We start from the raw sequence: 21,948 nt of genomic DNA, 5'->3' as shown, positions 1-21,948 counted from the left end.
GCATCAACAATCATCAAACATACACGACTGAGGCGTATTTGTATACTTTACCGATACGAGAGAGCACTAAGCATGTAATTCTACATACAATCAAGTCCATACCTCCAAGTAAAAACTAAATTCAGAAGCAGTAAATTCGCAAACTTTACGGTAAATTTTGTGAAGTGGGAGAAAGAATGTGGAATGAAAGCTATCAAAATACAAGATTACTCTTTTAACTCACACTACACAAGTAGTCATATGCCAACACAAAGCGAAAGCAAAAGCAGATGCCATATTCCTTCCAATCACAAACTCGGTAAGCGCATACAAACGATATCAAGTCACAGCAGCAGTCAACTTTATATAACAAATGTATCTGGCTGCGGGTAACGAGGAAAATGTAAGATAACACGGAATCAAAGAGAAACTAAAGAGCAAAGATTCAGGGAAGCAAACCAAAGAAGCCGCATTCCTTTGAGACTGGAAATGCTTGAAACTCAAGTCGGAAAACTTGGTCTGCACCCAAATATGACCGCCATGTTCTGCAGAGTTGAAGGCTGGCTTCTACACAAATCTGCCACACAATCCTTACTTGTCTATCTTCTAAGCTGGATGCCATGTCTTACTCAAATGAAGGATAGCTGAACAAGGATTCATTACATATAGAGGAGCGGACTAGCAATACGTTACTATAAACATGCATCATTTTTCACATTTGGTTCAAATTACAGAACGTAAAACAACACATAGGTATAATAAGACTAGGCCTACATATATAAACCTACCTATCCACTATGTACTACTAACCTGACCAAGGAAGAATAAGTCACTCTCCGTACTGAAGGGTAGTCACACAAACCTCACAAAAAACAAACATGGTTCAAGTCACTCATGAAATTATTGAAAGTTCATCTCGAGCCAGGACAATTCCATATAAGAAATGTGCACTACCTCTAACACCCAAAACAAGCCCCGACTAAAGTAACTTTTGTCAAGAGCTATTAGCGACTGAAGCAGCAACCTCTGCCTGGCCGATTCCTCCGAATGAACCCCAATCTTGCACTTGAAGGCTAATGTGTGGTTACAGCGTGTTCCCATATACTCTTAATCAGATTACAGAGTTTGCCAGTGAAAGCTCATGGAGTTCACTTAACATCCACTCTTCTCCAGTTTGACCACCAAGGACAATTGCCCTTGTCCCTCCAACAACACAAGTACTATGTCCCCAGGCGAATCTTGGGGGCCGCCCAGGTACATTCAATATCCTCCATGTAGGTTTTTCATCCATTGGATCTAAGAGATAAAGTTGTGACGCAGAGTGAAGACCAGCAACAGACCCTCCAAAGATCAGTATTCTCCCACCTGGAAGGCTCACAGCTACATGATCCAGTCTAGGAGGAGGAGCCATGCCCCCTGGATTTCCAGAACCGGGCATTCCACTCCCTGTAACACACCTCCAACACGGTTCATCCTCACTCAGATCCATTGTGAACACATCGCTGGAACGAAAACGAAGTGGACCACTTTTGGCCAGGCCCCCAAACATCAAAATTTTTCTACCACCATATACAGACAGGGTGTGGCCCAATCTTGAAGGGGGCTTCCATGCTACCGGTATCTCTCTCCACACAGGTTTCTCCATTGAGAGATCAAGCAAAAAAGTATCACTAAGGAGTACTCCAGAATCTGCACAGCCACCTGAAACTATCAACTTGGTGCCATCAAGAGTGCAGGAACTGTGCCATGATCTAGGAAGTGGAGGAGCCAACCCAGATATTTCACGCCAAGTTGGAGGCTTTGCGTCCAAATCCAGTACGAACACATCATTTAGCAAGCCCTGCCTTCCACAGCCTCCAAATACCACCAAATGGGACCCATTCACACAAGATAGTGTATGGCCCCAACGACCAGGTGGAGGAGAGCTGACTTGGACATGCTGCCACTCTGGGTTACTGGCATTTAGATCCAATATGAAGGTGTCATTCATCGGTTGCATATTAACCCCTTCACCACCAAAAAGGACAACACGATTTCCAACTGCACAAGCACTAAAGTTACAGCGTGAGGGTTCAACAGAACCTCCAACAGTCACCTTTCTCCATGTCGCTGCTTCAAGAGTAGTCAGCTCCCGTGCCAACCTACCCCAACCTAGCCTCTTTGCACCAGGCACGGCCTCTAAAACCCGAGTTGTTTCACTACCCCATGCATTTTGGCAGACCATTCTCCAAAGGTCTTCATTCTTCGAAAGCTCATACAGCCGCCTACAGACTGAACCAATAGATGCAATGTCTCTAGGTGCCAATTTCGATAGAATCTTGAGAGCAAGTACCTCATCACTCAATTGCAACATTCCACAAACCCCACGACACATATTCCGCTCCCCCAGGAAGGCAGCAGGACGGAAACCAGAAAGACAAGAACGAAACCGATCAGAAAATTTTGCTGACTCCTTGATTGAAGTGCCAGGCACAGGACCTAGATCAATGTCTGCCTCCGTGAAGAACTGAATCCCGATGACGTGAGTTATCACATCATCATCCCCATAGATTGGTGTCAGCCGCAATCTATTCATCATTGGAGATCCATCTTTCCTAAAGTTTAATAACTCACCTTGGAATTCAATACCCTCCTCCAGACATCTTTTAATTTCTGCAACTACTGCAGAGTCTACTAGTGGATGCCTTCTTTTTGCAAATGGTCCTCTATATTGCAAAAACCGGCTGCAAAAAAAAGCACCTACATCAGAACAAAGCAGAGGAAGGAAGAGAAAGAAAGATGCACTATTTCTTTAGCTAACATCCAACTCCAACAAAAGAGAGCCCTCAAACTAAAAGAAACACAAAGACTATTTGGTTTGTCTCCAAATATAAAAACAAAAATAAAAAATTACACTCTAGTATATAGCAACTAAATCATATTTTTATTTATGTTTTGCCTTCAATAAGGTAAGGTTTAAACACAATAGAACCAAATGTCAAAGATGTAGCAAAGTTTATACTTACCTCCCCAAAAATCAGGATATCTTACAGCAGTAAACTTTGTAATAATTCGCATGTTGCAGCTTTGCTATTGTAATTTTGACTCAATTACTGTCATTGTTAACTTAATCTTGATTTTGCAATACTATAAAGTGAAAGCAACTATTTTATCAGATCAATAAATAATAATAAAAGTTTAAAACTGTCAAAAGTACCAAAAATTATGAAACTTCAATCTTTTGTTTCCCCTCAAGGTGAATCAGCTACTCATATAATGAAATCAATCTTTTCCCCATGGTTTGAACTTTGGACTACACACTCCATGTGATTCGTAAGGCCCCTGATGGATCAAATACTAGGAATCACAAGGGCAAATAAATTATTATTGTCATGACATATGGTCAAACAATATTACTATCCTAAGCTCAGGGCAAAGGCAATAGGTAAGGTCATTTATACAGTGACCATAATTTCAATGATTCAACTCAGGTTCAATTGAATGCTAGTCGCATCCAGTACAAGAGAGCCATCGATTCAACTCAAGTCATTGATACAGTGCCCATAATGTCAAAATATTCAACTCAGATTCTATCGAGTGTTCTAGTAGTTGGTTTCTTGATTTTGGTTGTTCTTTTCACATATCCAAGTGTGGTTCTCTTCTGACAAGAGTGAAGAATGTGTTGCATTCACTATGGATGGCCAACCCTATAAAATAGCCAGTAGATGAACAATTAAACGTGTCTAGTACTAATACTAAAAAAGACCAAGAAAAGAAAAATAAACAAGCATTTAGCAATAAAACTTGAAGCACTATCCTCAATGCAATGTTACATGTAACCAAACAATAACCCTAGCACATAATTTTTCCTTCTTTATATATATATATATATAATTATATAATATATATACACTTGTACATAAATACATATAGTCCTCTTCTTAAGAGGGATCTATTTCGATAAGAACCAAAAGGGGTTGCATTGGTAGGGCCACCCAGCAATGTGGCCCAAGTGTCCAACTTGACTAATTTTTAGATTTCTTTATAACTTTCCCATTTAAATTTTGATTTTGTTGATTTTCCACATGGATACTTCCTAAATGGAAATCCAAATTAGACACTTTGCATCATTGGACAACAGTGTAAAGTGGGACCCAAAATTACAATCCCTTTTATATCAGGTTTTTATATTCGTAAGCAGTCAAATACACACCAACTCGTTCTTGATTATGATCCTGATAGCTTAGTTACACCTAAATGTGATGATCAAACATTCTTAGACTGGATTAAATCATTTTTAGAGCTTGTTCAATATCTTCATAACCTAGTTAAGCCACAAACACCAAGAAGCTCACAAACAGAAACATACACGAATTTCAGAATGCCCAGCTCCTTTAGTAGTCAACACTTATATTTTATGACTTATATGAGCCAATACTATGGTGCAATAAGAAAAAACATTTTTCTTATGCTTTACAGCTGAGCTTCGATGACTAACACCTTATGATGTGTATAAGATTGCACTATTCTAAGTTATATAAAATGAATACAACAACAACAACAACAAAACCTTTTCCCACTAAGTTGGCCACGCAAATTTTTTTGTAAAACAACTGTTTCTATTATACATACTTTGTTAAAACCCTGAGGGAATCTTTTGAGGGAAAATTTACTTCAATCAAGTTGGATATGTACAACCTCCAACAACTCAATTTTGGCGTAGAATTTAGGTAATCTTCCCTACTGACACAATCTCTATGCTCAAACAGGTTTATCAAATGACAATTTAGTGGTGAATATTTAAGCTTTATCCTACTTTAAAGTGGCCAATTATGGTGGCTGTAATATCATAAGAGACTTATGCTCTTTCTTCTTTATCTGCTTGTAATCATGGAAAATCTAAACACTTTTGAGCGACATTAGGCATTTCACTACTCAACCAGTTAGGACAATGATAGAAAAATAGATGGATCATATTAGATACCATCTAGCATATGAATCTTCAAAAGTTAACTTGATGCTTGCAATTTGATGTATTCATTGTATGACATTTACTCATGATGCTACAACCAGGAGACAAAACCATAAAAAATAAATAAATAAATAAAAAGCATGAACCCCTTGCATAAAAATATTTCAACTAACAGGTAAAGCACCAAAAAACATCCCTACAATATAATCTTTCATATTATGACTAATGGAAAGAAAATAAAAGCATTCAATTCAACAATATTATAGATTTTAGCTAAACAAACCTATTATACAACTCGTGTCAATGAACTTACTAATAGATTTCAAGCATTATAGTAGCAACAATCAAATTCCCCAAGCTTATACCCTAGATTAGAGGCGGAGAAGACTTTGTATTAAAATACACATATTCAGAAAATAAAATAAATTTTCAAGATACAGAGGATGATTAGAGTTTTCATTTAGGAGAGCCAGACTTTTGGCCTCCTAGAGCACTCTAGAGATGTATTTGGTGTGGTTCATCAACTACAGTGGAGTCCTGTATCGAGTGTGGCTTGTTTTATTCCTTTTATGTAGTGTTTTCTAATTGGGGTACCTAGAAGGGCTACTTGTCCATCCCATTTACAATTATTTTCTACTTTATATGAATTTCTCGTTTCTTATGAAAAAAAATTAAAATTAAAAACTTCAATAAAATAGAGCAACAAGGCAACACCCAAACACTCAACAGAAACCTGTCGCATCAAATTTTGTTATAATTATATCCTGAGATTATCATTTGCTTTGACATCTACACCATGAGAAATTTGTATTGGTCCTACAGGAAGTAACACTAAACACAACACGCCACCACTAGTCTCATGACTGGGTTTATGACCACAAAGAATCAACAGAACAATTACTTCCAGCTCCAATTTGCTTAATTTTCATCCAATTTCCGAGCACAAACAAAACCCTCGAGAACTCACAAACCCAATAAGCTGCCCAATACCAACCACAATCACCACAGAAAAAAATCTATTCAATCCAAAATACCCATCACGCAGCTTCTTTAATAACGCAAAATACAATCCCCACGGTTTTCTCAACAAAAATTAAGCATTTCTGAGAACCCCAAATCAATCTCCCACCAAAAGCACCCAAAACAAAGACGCACCAATAAAACCCCCATTCAAAACCCTAATATCAAAATCCCAAGATAGAAAACTGACCAATTGCGACCAAGAACCTCCTCGGCACGGTACCCCGAGACCATTTCAAACACAGTGTTGACGTAGATGATGGGGTGGTCAGGGTCGAGAGCGTCCGTCACAACGAAGCCACACGGCGCCGTTTGGAGCAAATTCTCGACGGGGAACGGAAGCGGAAGCGGACCAGGGGCAGAAACGTCGTCGTCGTCAGGGAAAATCAAGCTCCCTTCCTCGTCCTCCTCCTCCTCGGAGCTCAGATCGGAATTGCTATCCCACTCCATAGATATTGCTTTCAATCGGCCAGAAGAATTTGAATCGTCGTCTTCCTCCTTCAACCAATGGAAAGTTCGATTGGAATTGTTGTTGGCAGAGATGGAAGGGGAACGGAGGAGGTGGGAGGTGGGAGGTGGGAGGTGGGAGGTGTGGGTGTGGGTGTGGGTAAAGATTGAGAAATACGAGTGGTGGCAAGTGTTTGTGGAAGTTAGCTTAAAGCCTAACGGATGGTCGGCTGGACTTTTAACTGCCTTGATCGTAAAAATGGAAACTCTCTGGACCGGCTGGAGTTGTTGGGAGCCGGGTCGGGTTTCACCAGTGCGCGCAAAGTAGATCAAGTAATATCACAAAGTCAAGAAACGAAAAAGTGAGATAAACCTATTTGATGTGATGCACATTAATTTGAGAAGAAGTTAGGAAAGTCAACGTAGTCAGAAAACAAAGTAGGATGAATCCTCGGAGGGGAATCATGTCATACCATAGTTTGAGAAGACAAGCTCATGTTAACAAAATTGTCCTCAACAACATTTCCTTAGCGACATATGTGAGAGGCGAAGAAAGTCATCTTCTAAATGCAGTCCAAACAAATAAACTATTGCATGCAATGAGGCCAATGAGGATCAAAATCAGTCGATCGGAAGAATAAAAATAAGACTAGAAGAATCACTTTCTAGCCAAAGACAATTTTGAGCCTGGGTTCTAGATGCCTTTCAGAGTATTAAATCCTTATCACTCTTAATTATTCCAATTGTAGCAGTTTGTGGTCTGACTAATAGGCACATTATAGCAACTCCAGTTTACTATCTTTCAAGTGCAAACGGCACCAGTGCCCTTTATACTAGGAAATAACCATAGGTACCTAGTATCTAATGACGGTTTCAGCCAAGATTAACCTTTTCTTGACCTGCGTTGAAAATTTTCGATCAAATAGTTCCCTCCGAAAGCTTTATTTGATCATGTAACGGTGTAACTCTTTCAGAATTGTACAATGCTTATCAGCTATGTGCTGATAAGTAAAATCCGGTAAGGGGTATGCTATATACCTTCTCCATTTGTCTTCGCCTTTGTGCCTTTTCCACTCATTTTTTGACGGCTAAATCGTGAAAATGGTCCCTGAGATTTATATAACATATCACTTTGGTCCTTGAGATTTCAAATCAATAGGAGTGGTCCCTAAGATTGTCCACCATCCATTATTTTTGTCATTCCGTTAAAAACTCCGTTAAGTGTCCTGGAGCTCTTGGCCAGAAGTTTGGCCAATTTTCAAAGCTTCGTAATTCAATCGTTTCTTAACCAAATTTGACCCATAATATATCAAAATGAAGATAGGAAAGTGTAGAATACGATTATACCTATTTGGAAGCCCAATGGTTGCCGGAGATGACCGGAAAATAACCTCCAAGTTGACTGGTCCGAGGAAAAACTGAAAAACTTGCCGGAAATTGGGTAAACTTTAAACGTTCATAACTTCTTCAATACTCAACGAAATCAAGTGATTCAAGAACAAAAATCATACTTCTCGACGAGACGAAAAAAATGGTACCTTTTTTTATGGCTAACTCGCCATGGTTTGGCCGGACAACGGCTCGAAATTGGCTGTCTTGGTCTCAAGTTAGCCACTTTCGAGCCGTTTTCCGGCCAAACCACAACGAGTTAGTAGTAAAAAAAAAGGGCACCATTATCTTCGTCTTGTCGAGAAGTATGATTTTTATTTTTAAATCACTTGATTTCGTTGAGTATTAAAGAAGTTATGAACGTTTAAAGTTTACCCAGTTTTCAGCAAGTTTTCCAGTTTTCCCCCAGACCAGTCAACTTTGAGGCTATTTTATGGCCATCTTCAACAACCATTGGGCTTTCAAATAGGTGTAATCTTATTCTACACTTTCCTACCTTCATTTTGATATATTTTGGGTCAAATTTGGTTAAAAAACGATTGAGTTACAAAACTTTAAAAATTGCCCAAACTTCCGGTCAAGAGCTCCGGGACACTTAACAAAGTTTTTAACGGAATGACGAAAATGATGGATGGTGGACAATCTCAAGGACCACTTTTATTGATTTGAAATCTCAGGGACCAAAGTGATGTGTTATACAAATCTCAAAGACCATTTTTGCGATTTAGCCTTTTTTGACATGTGGACTCCTCTTACAAAGACCTGGCATTCGTGTCGTGTTTTTCGTGTTCGTGTTATTTTTGTGTCATACCCGATATCTTAACGGGTTGTGTCGTGTAACACCCATTAAAATAAACGGGTAAAATAATCCAACCTGAAATCGACCCGATAATATTAACAGGTAATATGACCCGACCCGTTACTCGTTAAGGAAAATATATTTTAAACTAATAAATAATCAAATGAAAAACATAATACTAAATAAGTATATACATACCATATTGTCACATCCAAAACATAAAATAGCATTTTTATTTTAAGTATATATTTACATACCCAAAATAAGAGCATAATAAAAAAACATTAGAACATTATAAAATATCAAATGTTCAAAAGATTTGCAAAATCAAGGACATTGGAACATTAGAACATTGGAACCTTGCACATTTTCTTCCGCACATCCGATTCTTTCACAAGATGGACACATAGTGAGGGTGGTTGTTGGCATATGCATGTACAAAGGTTGGTTTAATCTGTTAGTGTTTCACAGAACTTCTTCAAGAACTCACAGTCTACCTCAGCTTGCTTAAGCTTTGTCCTACTATATCCTAATTGTTGTTTGGTATGAATTTATGAATAGGTTGTGGCATTTCTTCCAGCCATGGATATCATGGCTGAGCAATTTCCTGTAGCCTTCTCTGGGTATTCTCTACAAGTACTTCACTTTTCCCTTATAATTTGTTACTGATGCTAAATATATTATAAGAGAAAGTCTAATTATTAGATAAAAATGATCATTTTCAGTATAATATTGACATTCAAATGAAAAGAATGAGAAAATGCCTTGCGTGAAGAATGAAATCCAAATAACAATTAGCTCAAGAACTACAGTCCAATTCAAATCGAAAACCCACATTAGAATTACATACCTCCCAATAGATTAAACTACATACATCCCAATCCATCCCAGATAACAATTAGCACAAGAAATAATGCAAAATTTGGGAGGGACTATATTTAGATTTGGCAGGTTTAAGCATAAATTAACATCAGAGGTTTAGATTTGGCAGGTTTAAGCATCAATTAACAGGAAACCTTAACAAAAACTAGAAGAAAAAAAAACCCAAATCTGAAAACGCAGTTCTTGATCCGAATTCCAATTTAATTCAAAATTGCCTACTCATATTGAAATCCAAATCCCAATCCCAATGGAGCCAATCCCAGCTTTTCATTTTTTGGAGAAGTAGACTTACGGTAGCAGTGTCGTCGGCGGCTGTGGTGTTGCCGAAGAGGAGAGGGTTACGGGAGTGGGGAGACGGATTAGGGCTTTTGTTTTGAACAAATGGTAAAATTGGAAAATAATGGAATAGAGAAGGGGTTTTTTCGTCCAAAAAAGTTATAATAATATAAGTGAAATAGAATCCAATGGTACATATTTACTCTCATTTATCTTACAACTGTTATTTAAGTAAAGTATTTAATAGTTTTTTAATTAATGTAGATGTGTAAAAAAATATAGAAAAAATATATAAACGCTCGTAATGACAAGTTTTACAACTTTCGTGAATAGCTTAACTTAGAAATTCGTCACTCTAATCATATAAATCATAGATCAAAATTTAACCGTTGATTGTTGTTTACATTTACGCTTCATTTTTCTCATCAAATTTTGTTTTTTTTTTTTATTTCAGATTTTCTTTTTTGAAAACATGATCTATTAGAGGATGCAGGAAGATGAACAGTTTGGATCGTTGATATTACGTTCAGAGTTTTACGGTTAGTTAAAATATTGCTTGATGTTTATAAAGTTTCTACAAACTATATGACATCAACTCATATTTTAGTTAACCATAAATATCGAAAAGTGATATCAAAGATCTGAACCGTTCATCTTCTTACATCCGCCAGATGATCATGTTTTCAAAAAAAAAAAAAAAATTTAAAATGAAATTCAGTAAAAAGAATAAAGCTAGATGACAATTAACGGTTAAATATAAATGTAGGGTTTATGGGTTATAGTGTTGGATTTCGAAGCTGACCCCTTTATGAAAGTTGTAAAGTTTGTCATTATGAGTGGTTGTATATATTTTTTTTATATTACACTTCTACAATAATTATTATTAATTTTGCCCTCAAATAAAAAACATTATTCATGAGGGTTTGGAGGATTTTAAAAATCTAAACGATAATGTAAGTGTAACCATTATCTGCTCGTGGAGGAATAATGATAAATCACGAGTGTTTATATATTCTTTCACATTTTTTATACTTGTATGTATGTCTTCTTAGTTCTTACCTATGCAAATACTATACTAGTTGATTATAATTTTGGACAACAACATATTAAGTAAAATTTATCCTAGTAATGATAATAAGGAACTCTCATAATAAAAATAAATAATGACAAAAACTTTTTTTTTTTACTTATATAGAATAATAATACAAAACTATATATTTAATATAGAATATATTGTATATATTAATATGGCTATTGTATTTTATAATAAATCTTTTAGTAATTAAACTTTAAAATTATCAAAATATTTTTTTTCTTAACGGGTCGAAACAGGTTACTCACGTGTGTACCCGTTATTAACGGGTTCTTAGCGGGTTACCCGATAATGATCCGATTAGTTATCATGTTGACCCGAAACTCGTTATTTTCGTGTCGTGTCACCGTGTTGTATCAGAAACTACCGGGTCTACTCTTACACATTCATCTGAAAATAAATGTTTAAAAAGGTGAGTGGTGTTGATGCACAAAACCGGAGGGTCTTGGAACAATGTAAATCTGACCGTGAATCTGCAAGAAAGTAAATAACACAAGATGTATCGTGGTTCACCCTAATGTTTGGGCTATGTCCACATTGTTGTTGATATTGTTTCACTATAAATGGTGAATATACAAGAAGGCTAGAGGCAGTGTGCTCTCTAGCCTATTTTCTCCATTCCCATGGCCTAAATCTTGACCTCCCCTAATGAGGAGAGTGAGGGGTCTTTTTATAGAATAAGAGTTCCTCACTTATTACATATTTGCCCCTTCATTTATCAGATAATTACATTTGAGTCCCCCAAGTATTTATACGAGATCTAAATACGGAGGCCTTAAGTATGGTACAAACAGTAGTCCCCCAAGTCTTCAGTCAAGAGATTCTTTTGGCTGGAGACTTGAAATTCAGTCCATGTGTGAGCCGAAGTAACTAGATGTCATCTAGAACTGAATACTCGATATAAGGCGGTGCTCAATGTGAAATGATGCTCAACTAGAAGTAGCACATGTTGCGAGGCTGCTCGGCTTATGGCTTATGTTGCCTTGGTTGGCTCGACATGTGGCGTTGAAGGTGACGGAGTCCCTTTTATAGAATAAGGGCTCGCTCCTCAATACATAAGTGATGAGTTAGGAGTGATGCTCGCGACGAGGTGATTGCTCAGCAGGCGGCGATGCTCTCTAATGATGGTGAGGGAGTCCCTTTTATAGAATAAGGGCTCGCTCCTCAATACCTAAGTGATGGGTTAGGAGTGATGCTGGTGGCGAGGCGGTTGCTCAGCTGGCGGCGATGCTCTCTAATGAAGGTGAGGGAGTCCCTTTTATAAAATAAGGGTTCGCTTCTCAATACATGAATAATGGGTGCTCTCCAATGAAAGTGATGGAGTCCCTTTTATAGAATAAGGGTTCGCTCCTCAATACATAAATGATGGTCTAAGTCCCCCAAGTATTTTTCATGAGACCCAGTTGCGGAAGCCCAATATATGGTACATAGTGTAGTCCTCCAAGTCTTCAGTCAATAGAGTCTGTTTGCTGGAGACTTCAAATTCAATCCATGTATGGCCCGAAGTGGAGGTTGTTCGGAGGCGGTCTTTGTATACCATGCAATGAAGCTTTGTGGTGAAGCTTTGAAAGTGAAGCTTTAAAGCTGGAGCTTTTGTAAATGAAGCTTTCGAAGCTGGAACTCTGTAAATGAAGCTTTCGAAGCTGGAACTCTGTAAATGAAGCTTTCGAAGCTGATTGACATAAGTGATGCTCATGAATGTTTATGTTGATTGACATGAGTGATGCTCATGGATGTTGACATGAGTGATGCTCATGAATGTTGACATGAGTGATGCTCATGAATGTTTATGTATGATTGACATGAGTGATGCTCATGAATGTTTATGTATAATTGACATGAGTGATCCTTATGTATAATTTTGGAGTACTGGACGTACTTTTGATCACCTAGTTGGTGATAATAGCGGCATGCTGCCGAATAATTTTGGAGTACTGGACGTACTTTTGATCACCTGGTTGGTAATAATAGCGGCACCCTATCACCTAGTTGGTGCTAATAGCGGCAGGGTGCCGAATAAATTTGGAGTACTGGACGTACTTTTGATCACCTGGTTGGTAATAATAGCGGCAGGGTGCCGAATAATTTTGGAGTACTGGACGTACTTTTGATCACCTGGTTGGTGATAATAGCGGCAGGGTGCCGAATAATTTTGGAGTACTGGACGTACTTTTGATCACCTGGTTGGTGATAATAGCGGCAGGGTGCCGAATAAATTTGGAGTACTGGACGTACTTTTGATCACCTAGTGGGTGATAATAGCGGCATGGTGCAGAATAATTTTGGAGTACTTGATGTACTTTTGATCACCTAGTGGGTGATAATAGCGGCAGGGTGCTGAATAATTTTGGAGTACTAGACGTACTTTCGATCACCTGGTTGGTAATAAGCAAGTGGGTGTCCGGTCAGACAAGAGATCACTATAAGCATGTGGCTTATCAGTCTATAAGTTGGTAGACTTCTTTAATCAGCAACAATGTTGATCAATGGATCTAGTTGCTCAATAATTCCTTACAATAAATGACAGTATAAGTACGACCGTATAATGAATAAATCAAAATGACAAAGTTTGTCAAGGTAAAATATTGTATTATGTGCCTTTTGTGAATAAATGATTTATTTTGTTGTGTGATAAATGACATGTTGCATAAATCAACAATATATTAGGTATTGCCAAAATGTGTGTGTATATATATATAATCATGAATAAATGATTTATTCAATTGTTTGATAAATGACATGCTGCATAAATCAATAATATATTAGGTATTGCCTAAATATGTGTGTATATATATATAATCATGAATAAATGATTTATTCAATTGTTTGATAAATCACATGTTATATAAATCAATAACGTGGTAGTAATCATATGATATCAGAAATTATATTATTTAATCATAAGTCATCATGATATAAAAATAATAAAATTATTATTTTATAATTAGTCAGCATGACACAAATAAAATAATAAGATATTAAATAAACAATGATATTGAGAAAACATAATGATGTTTGCTGAAAAGGAAAAGTAAAGCTTTCTTTATTTTTTTTCCTTTTGTCAGATGGCAAACGGAATAATGATAGAATTAATAATAGGATGATTATAAGAAAACTTATCATTTTAGAGTGGGCATTTTTGGTCCAACAGAAAGTGGGATGGGGGACCTTGGTGCAGTGTAGTGGTGCACTGTAAAGTATCAAGTTTTGGGTCATTTGCCAGCTCCAACAAGACTTGGTGTCGGCACCTCTTGTTGTGCAGGCTCAAGTGGTACCTTTAAAGTTTTTTCAATAAAGTATTTGACAGCTGCCCCTTTGTTCTGTTCCGTGGCTTTTTTAGAAAAATAGGCATGGGGTCATGCACAAAGCCCTGGCATGCCATCGCAGGGCCACAGAGCTCCATAGTTGTTGCCAAAGAGTTCGTTCTTTTCCAACTTCTCATAAGCATCAGCTTTGAGGGGGATCTACCCGTATATGGCCTCGTCGGCGGCGGCGCTGAGCCAAAAGGGCCAGTCGGCGGAGACTTGCTCAGCCTCCAAAGAAAAACGACTTGAAAAACCTAATCTGAAGCTAAAGGCACCACCTTTCCCGCCATTGTGACTATTATGGCTGTGATAAGACCAGCTTTATGATGATTGTCTGTAAATGAAGTCGGGGGACTACTTTCTGATGATCTGTTATAACCATCATATTGCAAGTGTTGTACCACTTGCCCCCGTTACTATGCATGCTATTGATCGTCTGCAAATCCAAATCCCCAGTGTTACACACCCGACGGACCGGGACGGTCTCTGACTCCTTCATGACGAAAGTTATCACGGCAGCATAAAACTGATTCGCAACCGCCTTGGCCATCCTGCGAAACTCCTACTTCATCACAAACTTATGCAACATAGCAACGGGCTTGTTCTGCTTCTTGGTCTTACTTGTCGCCAGCAGCACAGATTGATCTTTTCCCACACCCTGAATGGTCACGGTTTTCTTGTTTGCCAACCCAGAATGCTTGTAGGAGTGGAGATTGAGGAGGTTGTTGGGCTCCTTGGTGAACCGCACGCAGACGTGACTCCTCCCGAACTCCTTCACCAAAAAAGAGTTGTTCTTCTTCATTATCTCCCATATCAGTTGCCCTAGAACCGTTGCCATATCCGAGATTTTGATTCAGCTGCTTAGATTGGGGATTTAGGGTTTACGGAAAAGAGAGGATAAGCGGGGGTTTATCATTCGATGAGCCTGCGAGCGTCTTCGGGGGAGAGCTTGGGGGCGGAGGCAGGATCCGTGTCCAGAACGACGCCGTTCTCGTCCATCTTTAGCTTCTTGGTTGAGTCCATTGGCAGAAGAGCAAGGTTAAACCCTAACCCTTGGGAAGAGAAACAGAGAGTCTAGAGAGAGAGAATGAGTTGGGATTTTTATGTTTACTAGCAGAGAGAGGCCAGGCTCTTCCTGTCTGTGGTCATGTGGAATGTGGAGGTAGAAGTGTCAGAGTTTGGGGTTTGGTTTTCTTGGTTTTTGCAGATTCACGGTGGAGTGTGGTGAGGTTTCACGGTGGTGAGATGAAAAAATGAAAGAGAACCGACATAACTTTTCGTATCGTTTCCCACAGACGGTGTCAAATGTTGATGCACAAAACCGGAGGGTCTTGGAACAACGTAAATCCGATCGTGAATCTGTAAGAAAGTAAAGAATACAAGATGTATTGTGGTTCACCCAAATGTTTGGGCTACGTCCACACTGATGTTGATATTGTTTCACTTTGAATGGTGAATATACAAGAAGGCTAGAGACAATGTGCTCTCTAGCCTATTTTCTCCCTCCCATGGCCTAAATCTTGACCTCCCCTAATGAGGAGAGTGAGCAGTCCTTTTATAGAATAAGGGCTCCTCCCTTATTACATATTTGCCCCTTCATTTATCAGATAATTACATTTAAATCCCCCGAGTATTTATATGAGATCTAAATACAGATGCCCTAAGTATGGTACAAACAAGTGGGTCGGGCACGAAGAAGAGAGTAAATGGGAAAGGTAGCTAGCATTCCTATAAACCACATTATGAACGGTTTCAAATTTGGAAATAGTATTTACAAACGCTTGCTGTCACAATGAAAGCACCATTCCTTACATTAAGAACTTCAAACTTCATCGGTGGCTAATCTAACATACTTCATTTAATAAAAAAAAAAAAAAACAACAACAACGAAGCAACAAAGGTTTGAAACAGGACAGCCAAATAGGCGATTTTACATTCTTTTACAATTACATTAGCCTTGGAAACCCTATATATGCCGGTGTTAAGACAAAAAGACCAAAAAGAAACCATCAACGAACAATCAATAATTCATGAATGCAAATTGCCCCGAGTGCGAGAAGCAAGTCTTTGCACATATTGACCATCAAAAGAAGTATCAATTTCCTTAATCTTCGACAGAAAGTCCATGGCTTCTTTATATTTTTTCGCTTTACAATAACCATCCACCGCAATCGTGTAGCTTAGCTCATTTGGCCTGCAATTGTTCTGAGTCATATAGCTAATCACTTCATCTATTTCTGATAACATTCCCAGCCCTGCATAGCCTGTGATGAAAGTATTGTAGGTGAAAATACATGGTCGAAACCCTCTAGTTGTCATCTCAGAGAGAATTCTTATGGCCTCCTGCATGTACCCTTGCCTGCAAAACCCTTTGATGACTGTGTTATAAGAGACGAGGTCTGGTTTCCCACCAGATTTTTGTATGGCCATGAGGATTTCTTCTGCTTTCCAACACTCTCCCTTTCTGGTGTACATGTCCATCAAGCTATTGTAAGTTACGAGATCTGGCTGAAGGCCGTTTTCATGAATCATGTACAGCATGTCATTGGCCCGATCATACATGTTGTTTCTAGCAAAAATTGAAAGCATAGCGTTGAATACAACCAAGTCAGGTTTGTATCCGTTGTTTTGCAATTGATGGAATGCCCTCTCCATGCCGTCCAGTGCTCTGCACTTGAAATTCGCAAGAATAAGAGTTCTCAAAAGAATCCAACTGGGGAAAATATGATAGCCATAAATTTCTCTCTCAATACTCTCGATCCCCTTGACATTCCCTCCTTTGGCATGACAGTTGATCATCAATGAATATGATGTTTCATTAGGCTTGAAGCCCTTATTTCTCATGTCTAGCATAACAGCTTCTGCTGCTCTCCAGTCCCCTATCCGAGCCAGAGCATTTAGAAGTGCATTGTAAGTTGTAACGCATGAAGTAAATCCTGCTTTGATCATCTCATCGTACATCTGTGCAGCGTCTATTTCTGATCCACACCGTCCATATGCACTGATTAAGGTATTGAATGTGTCTCTGTCTGGCTCAAAACCACAATTCTTCATTTCTCGAAATACCTGGTTCACATACTTGTGCCTACCCTTATCACCACACATGGCAAGCATTGTGTTCCATGTAATACGGTTGGGGGCACATCCACTTGACTTCATTTCACAAAGTAACTTTATCATCTCCTCGGGCAGTGACTTCTTTCCCAGCATTCCGAGAACAGCATTGAATGTGCAAACATTAGGAACACAACCTGTCGCCTTCATATGATTGAACAACCTTAGAGCCTCTTCCTCCTTTCTAGCTTTACCATATGCATTTATCACAGTTGTGTATGTAACAGCATTTGGCATTGTTCCTTTTTGGGCCATCGTTTCTATGACAGATGCACCTTCCTCAAAGAATCCTGCCCTCACATAAGCTGCCACAAGCTCATTGTAAGTAACAGCATCAGGTGGGCAATTATTATCCTCCATTTCTTTTAATATGCTCAAGGCCTCCGTAAATACCCCTGCCTTGCCAAAAACTTGTAACAAAGCATTATAGGTAACATTTCCAGGTACATAGCCTTGTGACGTTAACCCGACAAAGAACTCATTTGCCTCGTTCAACAAACCCTCTCGCCCACAAGCAGATATCACCGTTCTACAAGTAAACTCATCAAATTCCAATCCCTTCCTCCTCATCTCATCCAAGAGTCCTAAAATCTTATCCCAAGATCGACCCATCTTCCCATATACATCAAGCATGACATTGTAAGTCACCAAAGTTGGTGACATACCATTTTCCATCATTTTGTCAAACTAGTCAATTGCACTTTCGTACTTACCACTACGAGAGTGCGCATGAAGGATAGTCGTGTAAGCTCGGACATCCAGCGAGTATTCTTCTATGGGAATTACATCGAACAGCTTCGATGCAATAGCATGCTGCGACTCTCTCCCAAGAATTCTAACCATTAGTTCAATCATCTGGTTATTTAATTTCAAATTTTCAGAGCTTAAGTTGGACAGAATCCATTCAAACAACAAAAGGGCTCTTTCCCTATTGCCAGAAAGATCTAATGCTTTCAACAAACTAATTAAATCAACTTCAAATAACTCAAACTTCACAGAACCAAAGAAATCATCCAAACCGTGCAAAGGCTGCTTTACAATGGAATTGAACATCAACTTACCCTTTATAGTAAAAAAATCAAGAACCCCATCTCCCGATTCCACCAGCTCTCGATCGTCCTCAAAATTTGGGGCCAAAACTGAGGTGGGTTTCTTCATTTGATGCTGTTTGGAGGTCGAATCCACCGAAATTTGAAGAGAAAGGAGACTGCCATTGGTTTGGTGAGGTGGGTTTAAAGGCTTGAGCTTGTGGGAGTGTTGGGAGGCGAGGAGAGGCTCAGAAGGTGCTGCAGGAGAGAGTCTATAGGAAACGGCGGAGCTCGCGACTGAGGAGGCGGTGGCAGCGTCGTTGAGTTGAATTTCACAGGAGGGTTTGGCTGCGTTGGTCTGTTTGCTGGGATGGGCTATACAGGTCGAGATGGAAAGAGAGTACCTTCCATTGTTCCAGAGAAATGGGATATCTGGGTTTTGTTACAGTGGAGGAGATGAAGCTACATGGGTGTGGAGTTGAAGACCGGCCAGAGGAGATTGGATTTGGATAGGAGGAGAGATGAGGAGAGCATTTCTGTGTGGGTTTTGATAGTTAGACTCTATATATAATTATAGTCATCTTTTTAAGTTTATAATAATGAGTAAATTGTAGGAATGGTCTTTTAACTTTAATTAAATTGAAGTAATAATTTTTTAACTAAAAATTTATTATCATTGGTCCCTCAACTTATCAAAATGTGTAGCTATAATCATTTTCGTCAAAATTTTGTCAAAATAAGTTATGTTGGAATATCCATTTATATAATTAGGGTCCCTCAACTCATCAAAGTGTGTAATTATGGTCATTTTCGTCAACTACATCAAAAATTTTGTCAAAACAAGTTATGTTGGAAGAACTATTTCTACAATTGGGTTAAAGTTAAGGGACCATTTCTTTAGTTAAATTAAAGTTGAGGGACCAATGGTAATGAATTTTTAGTTGAGGGACCATAGTTGTGCATTTTGTTGAGTTGAGAGACCAATAATAATGAATTTTTAGTTGAGGAACATTGATTTTAATTAGTCTCGAGCCCGAATAAGTTTTTGGAAGGATTACAACCCAACTACCATTCCAATCCTAAAACACCATTAATTAAAAAAAATGTAGTTAAATTTTTGGGAAAATTCAAGGGAGAGGGTGCCTGCGGCGGCTTGGAGATGACATGGCGTCGTTGGTTGAAGAGGAAATTCTAAGCAGGAAGGTGCTACTGTTGCTACTGCAACTTGTCCTTGTGTTTGATGAATAAAAAGAAAGAAGCTTGTGCCTCAGAGCAACACAGTGACAACATTTGACATAAAAAGAAAAGCTCGTGACTTTGGAAACACATAAGGTTATGTAGGGTATATTAGTACTTTCAAACCAACTTTTGGTTATAATTATCGTAGATTTAAAAAGGTAACTAAAATTCTATATGAAATTCAAATTTTGATTATTTATCCAAATTTCCTCATATAACCTTAACTAACTATACGTAATTTAAATTTTAAAAGGAAAACTAATGAAAAGGGCTTGAAAACTTTAAGTTTTAACTATAAATACAAAATAAATGGTAAAATAAATAGTATCAATATTGACTTTTTAGTGTAAAAATGTGGTTTTTCGTTAAAATTAACAGTACCGGGAGCTTTTCGTTAAAGTTCCTAATTTTAAAAGGGTTTTTAGACCTAAGTTAAAAAATATAGGTTATTTTTTAGACTGGATTCAATTATCTAATTATATATATATATATATATATATATATATATATTTAAAATCAACTTTGTCATTTTAAAAAAGTTTAAATTCAAACTTTTGTTATAAAGGTAGTTTATAAAAAGAAAAAAAAATGAAATACAATTAATCTGTGTTACATGTAGACTATGCACAGAAACCTAGTGCATAGGTAAATAAAAAATGCAAGCCACCTGGTATTGTGGTCTAGTTATATTCTTCTTCATTTGTAAGTGAGAAATTTTAGATTTGATTCTCACGAAAGACGAATTAGAACCACATTATTGCTAGCCAATTGTGAGGCTGGTTTGATATTGCTATGCTTTGAAAAAAGACTGCTTCTATTGTGCTATGAGAATAAGCTCATTTTTGCCGCTTCACGTTTTCAGCTTTTTTTTCACCCAAAATTGTGAAAATAAGCTGTTTTTAAGTGTTTACCAAACACCTTTTTGAGTTCAACTTTTTTTATACCCACTTTTTATAAAAGCACCTCAGTATCAAACCAGTACTTAGCCAACTCTCCCACCCCTTAGAGCAGTTCCACCGTGGGCTATTGCCCGGTTGACTAGCGTTGGAACAGGGCCAGATAGCCCGAGCGACTTGGTCTAGCGTGTGCTGGCGATGGAGCCCGAGCGGGCCCGATGGAGAGGTCCGACACAGGTTGCTAGCCCGAGAGCCCGAAGGCAACGTAATGCAAGGCTGACGTCGCCCATACGTCATCCACTTTTTATATATTTTTTTCTATAAGGCGCGTGGGCTTCAAGCGCGCGTTGGCGCACGTCATCCGACATGATTTCAGAAGCTGGGGCCTGCGGTGCACTCTGAAAATGTTACCGTTGGAAGGTCATGTGGCTTCCCCTTGTCATTTGGATTTCAACGACAACAATTTGTGGACTGTTGGATTTCCAACGGTAACAAAAATTTAAAAACCTTATTTAATTTCAGTCGTTGGAACTGAGATCAACGGTCCACGTTATTCGCTTTTATAAATTTAAAAAGAAAAAGAAAAAACAGTTTATAAATTCTTAAATATTACCGTTGTGCCACATTGTGACAACCCGTCCCTAAAATTTCATTTTTTTTAAATTTATTTTAATCGAGGGAATTGACAAAAATGTCTAGAGGCAAAGATTTTGATTTCTGTTGACCATCGTCTAGAGGAATGTGTGACTTATTCTTTTGTCGTATTTAAGTAGTATTCGTTGGTACGAACGCATAGGCGAAAGGCGTTTGCGAGTCCGGATTATAACGGTATAGTTACGAACGTTTGAAGTTGGTTATTTAAAGTTAGTTAATTGGATAAAAGGTAGAAAAAGGGTAGAAGCCCAATCAGAAATCAGGAGAGAAGAATAAAAAAAAAAAAAAAGGGAGGAAGTAGCCTTCTCGTCGACCCACACCCATCGCAAGCTCCCATTATCCAAGGCCGATTCTGACCAACTTTGGCGGAGATTTTTGACGCCACCACCACCATCTTGAAGCTCTCATTCCCCTATACAAAACCCACCCAAGAACCACCTTGATTAACCACGGTATGTGGCGGTTTGAGGCCACGAAGGTCGACGAACATCAATAGTACTCCAGCCACCTTTTTCAAATTTCTGACGAATCGGAAAATCCATGGCCGATGCCACCACTTGGGCTTTGTAGCCCATCATCCCAAGAGCAAAACCCAACCAACCTTGACCCCGTTGGAGCACCGTAGACGACGAATCGACACCGGGAAGCTTTAGGCACCCTTCGGCTTTGTGGGCAAAATTGATCATCTTTCGTCCACTTTTGGACTTCGTGGCAGGTATAAAAGTTGTTCCACTCAATGAGATATTTATTTTTGTGAAGTTTGAGAATTTTTAGAAATAGTTGATTTTTCCGGCGAGTCGGGACGGTCGACCGCCACTCACGGCAGTGTGTGCGGCGACGCATGGCTAAGGGGTCGTCGATGTTATTTTTAGGCTA

The 21,948-nt window shown here is 38.5% G+C and overlaps 1 protein-coding gene and 1 pseudogene across 1 annotated transcript; both read right to left on the bottom strand.

Annotated features, from left to right (window-relative positions):
- Window positions 1–256: 256 nt before the first annotated feature.
- Window positions 257–6,765, bottom strand: LOC103414826 (adagio protein 1-like). Its single transcript, XM_008353192.4, has 2 exons — window positions 6,141–6,765; window positions 257–2,702 (listed from the first exon to the last, which is right to left on the bottom strand). Exons 1-2 carry the CDS (start codon window positions 6,398–6,400, stop codon window positions 1,091–1,093), a joined length of 1,872 nt encoding a protein of 623 aa, XP_008351414.3. The 5' UTR covers window positions 6,401–6,765; the 3' UTR covers window positions 257–1,090.
- Window positions 6,766–16,042: 9,277 nt separating this feature from the next.
- LOC103414669 (pentatricopeptide repeat-containing protein At2g18940, chloroplastic-like) lies at window positions 16,043–18,830 on the bottom strand (annotated as a pseudogene).
- Between the last annotated feature and the right edge of the window lie 3,118 nt (window positions 18,831–21,948).

The sequence above is a fragment of the Malus domestica genome, chromosome 13, assembly GCF_042453785.1.
Source record: "Malus domestica chromosome 13, GDT2T_hap1".
NCBI lineage: Eukaryota > Viridiplantae > Streptophyta > Magnoliopsida > Rosales > Rosaceae > Malus > Malus domestica.
This window is presented reverse-complemented; position numbering and strand designations above follow the sequence as displayed.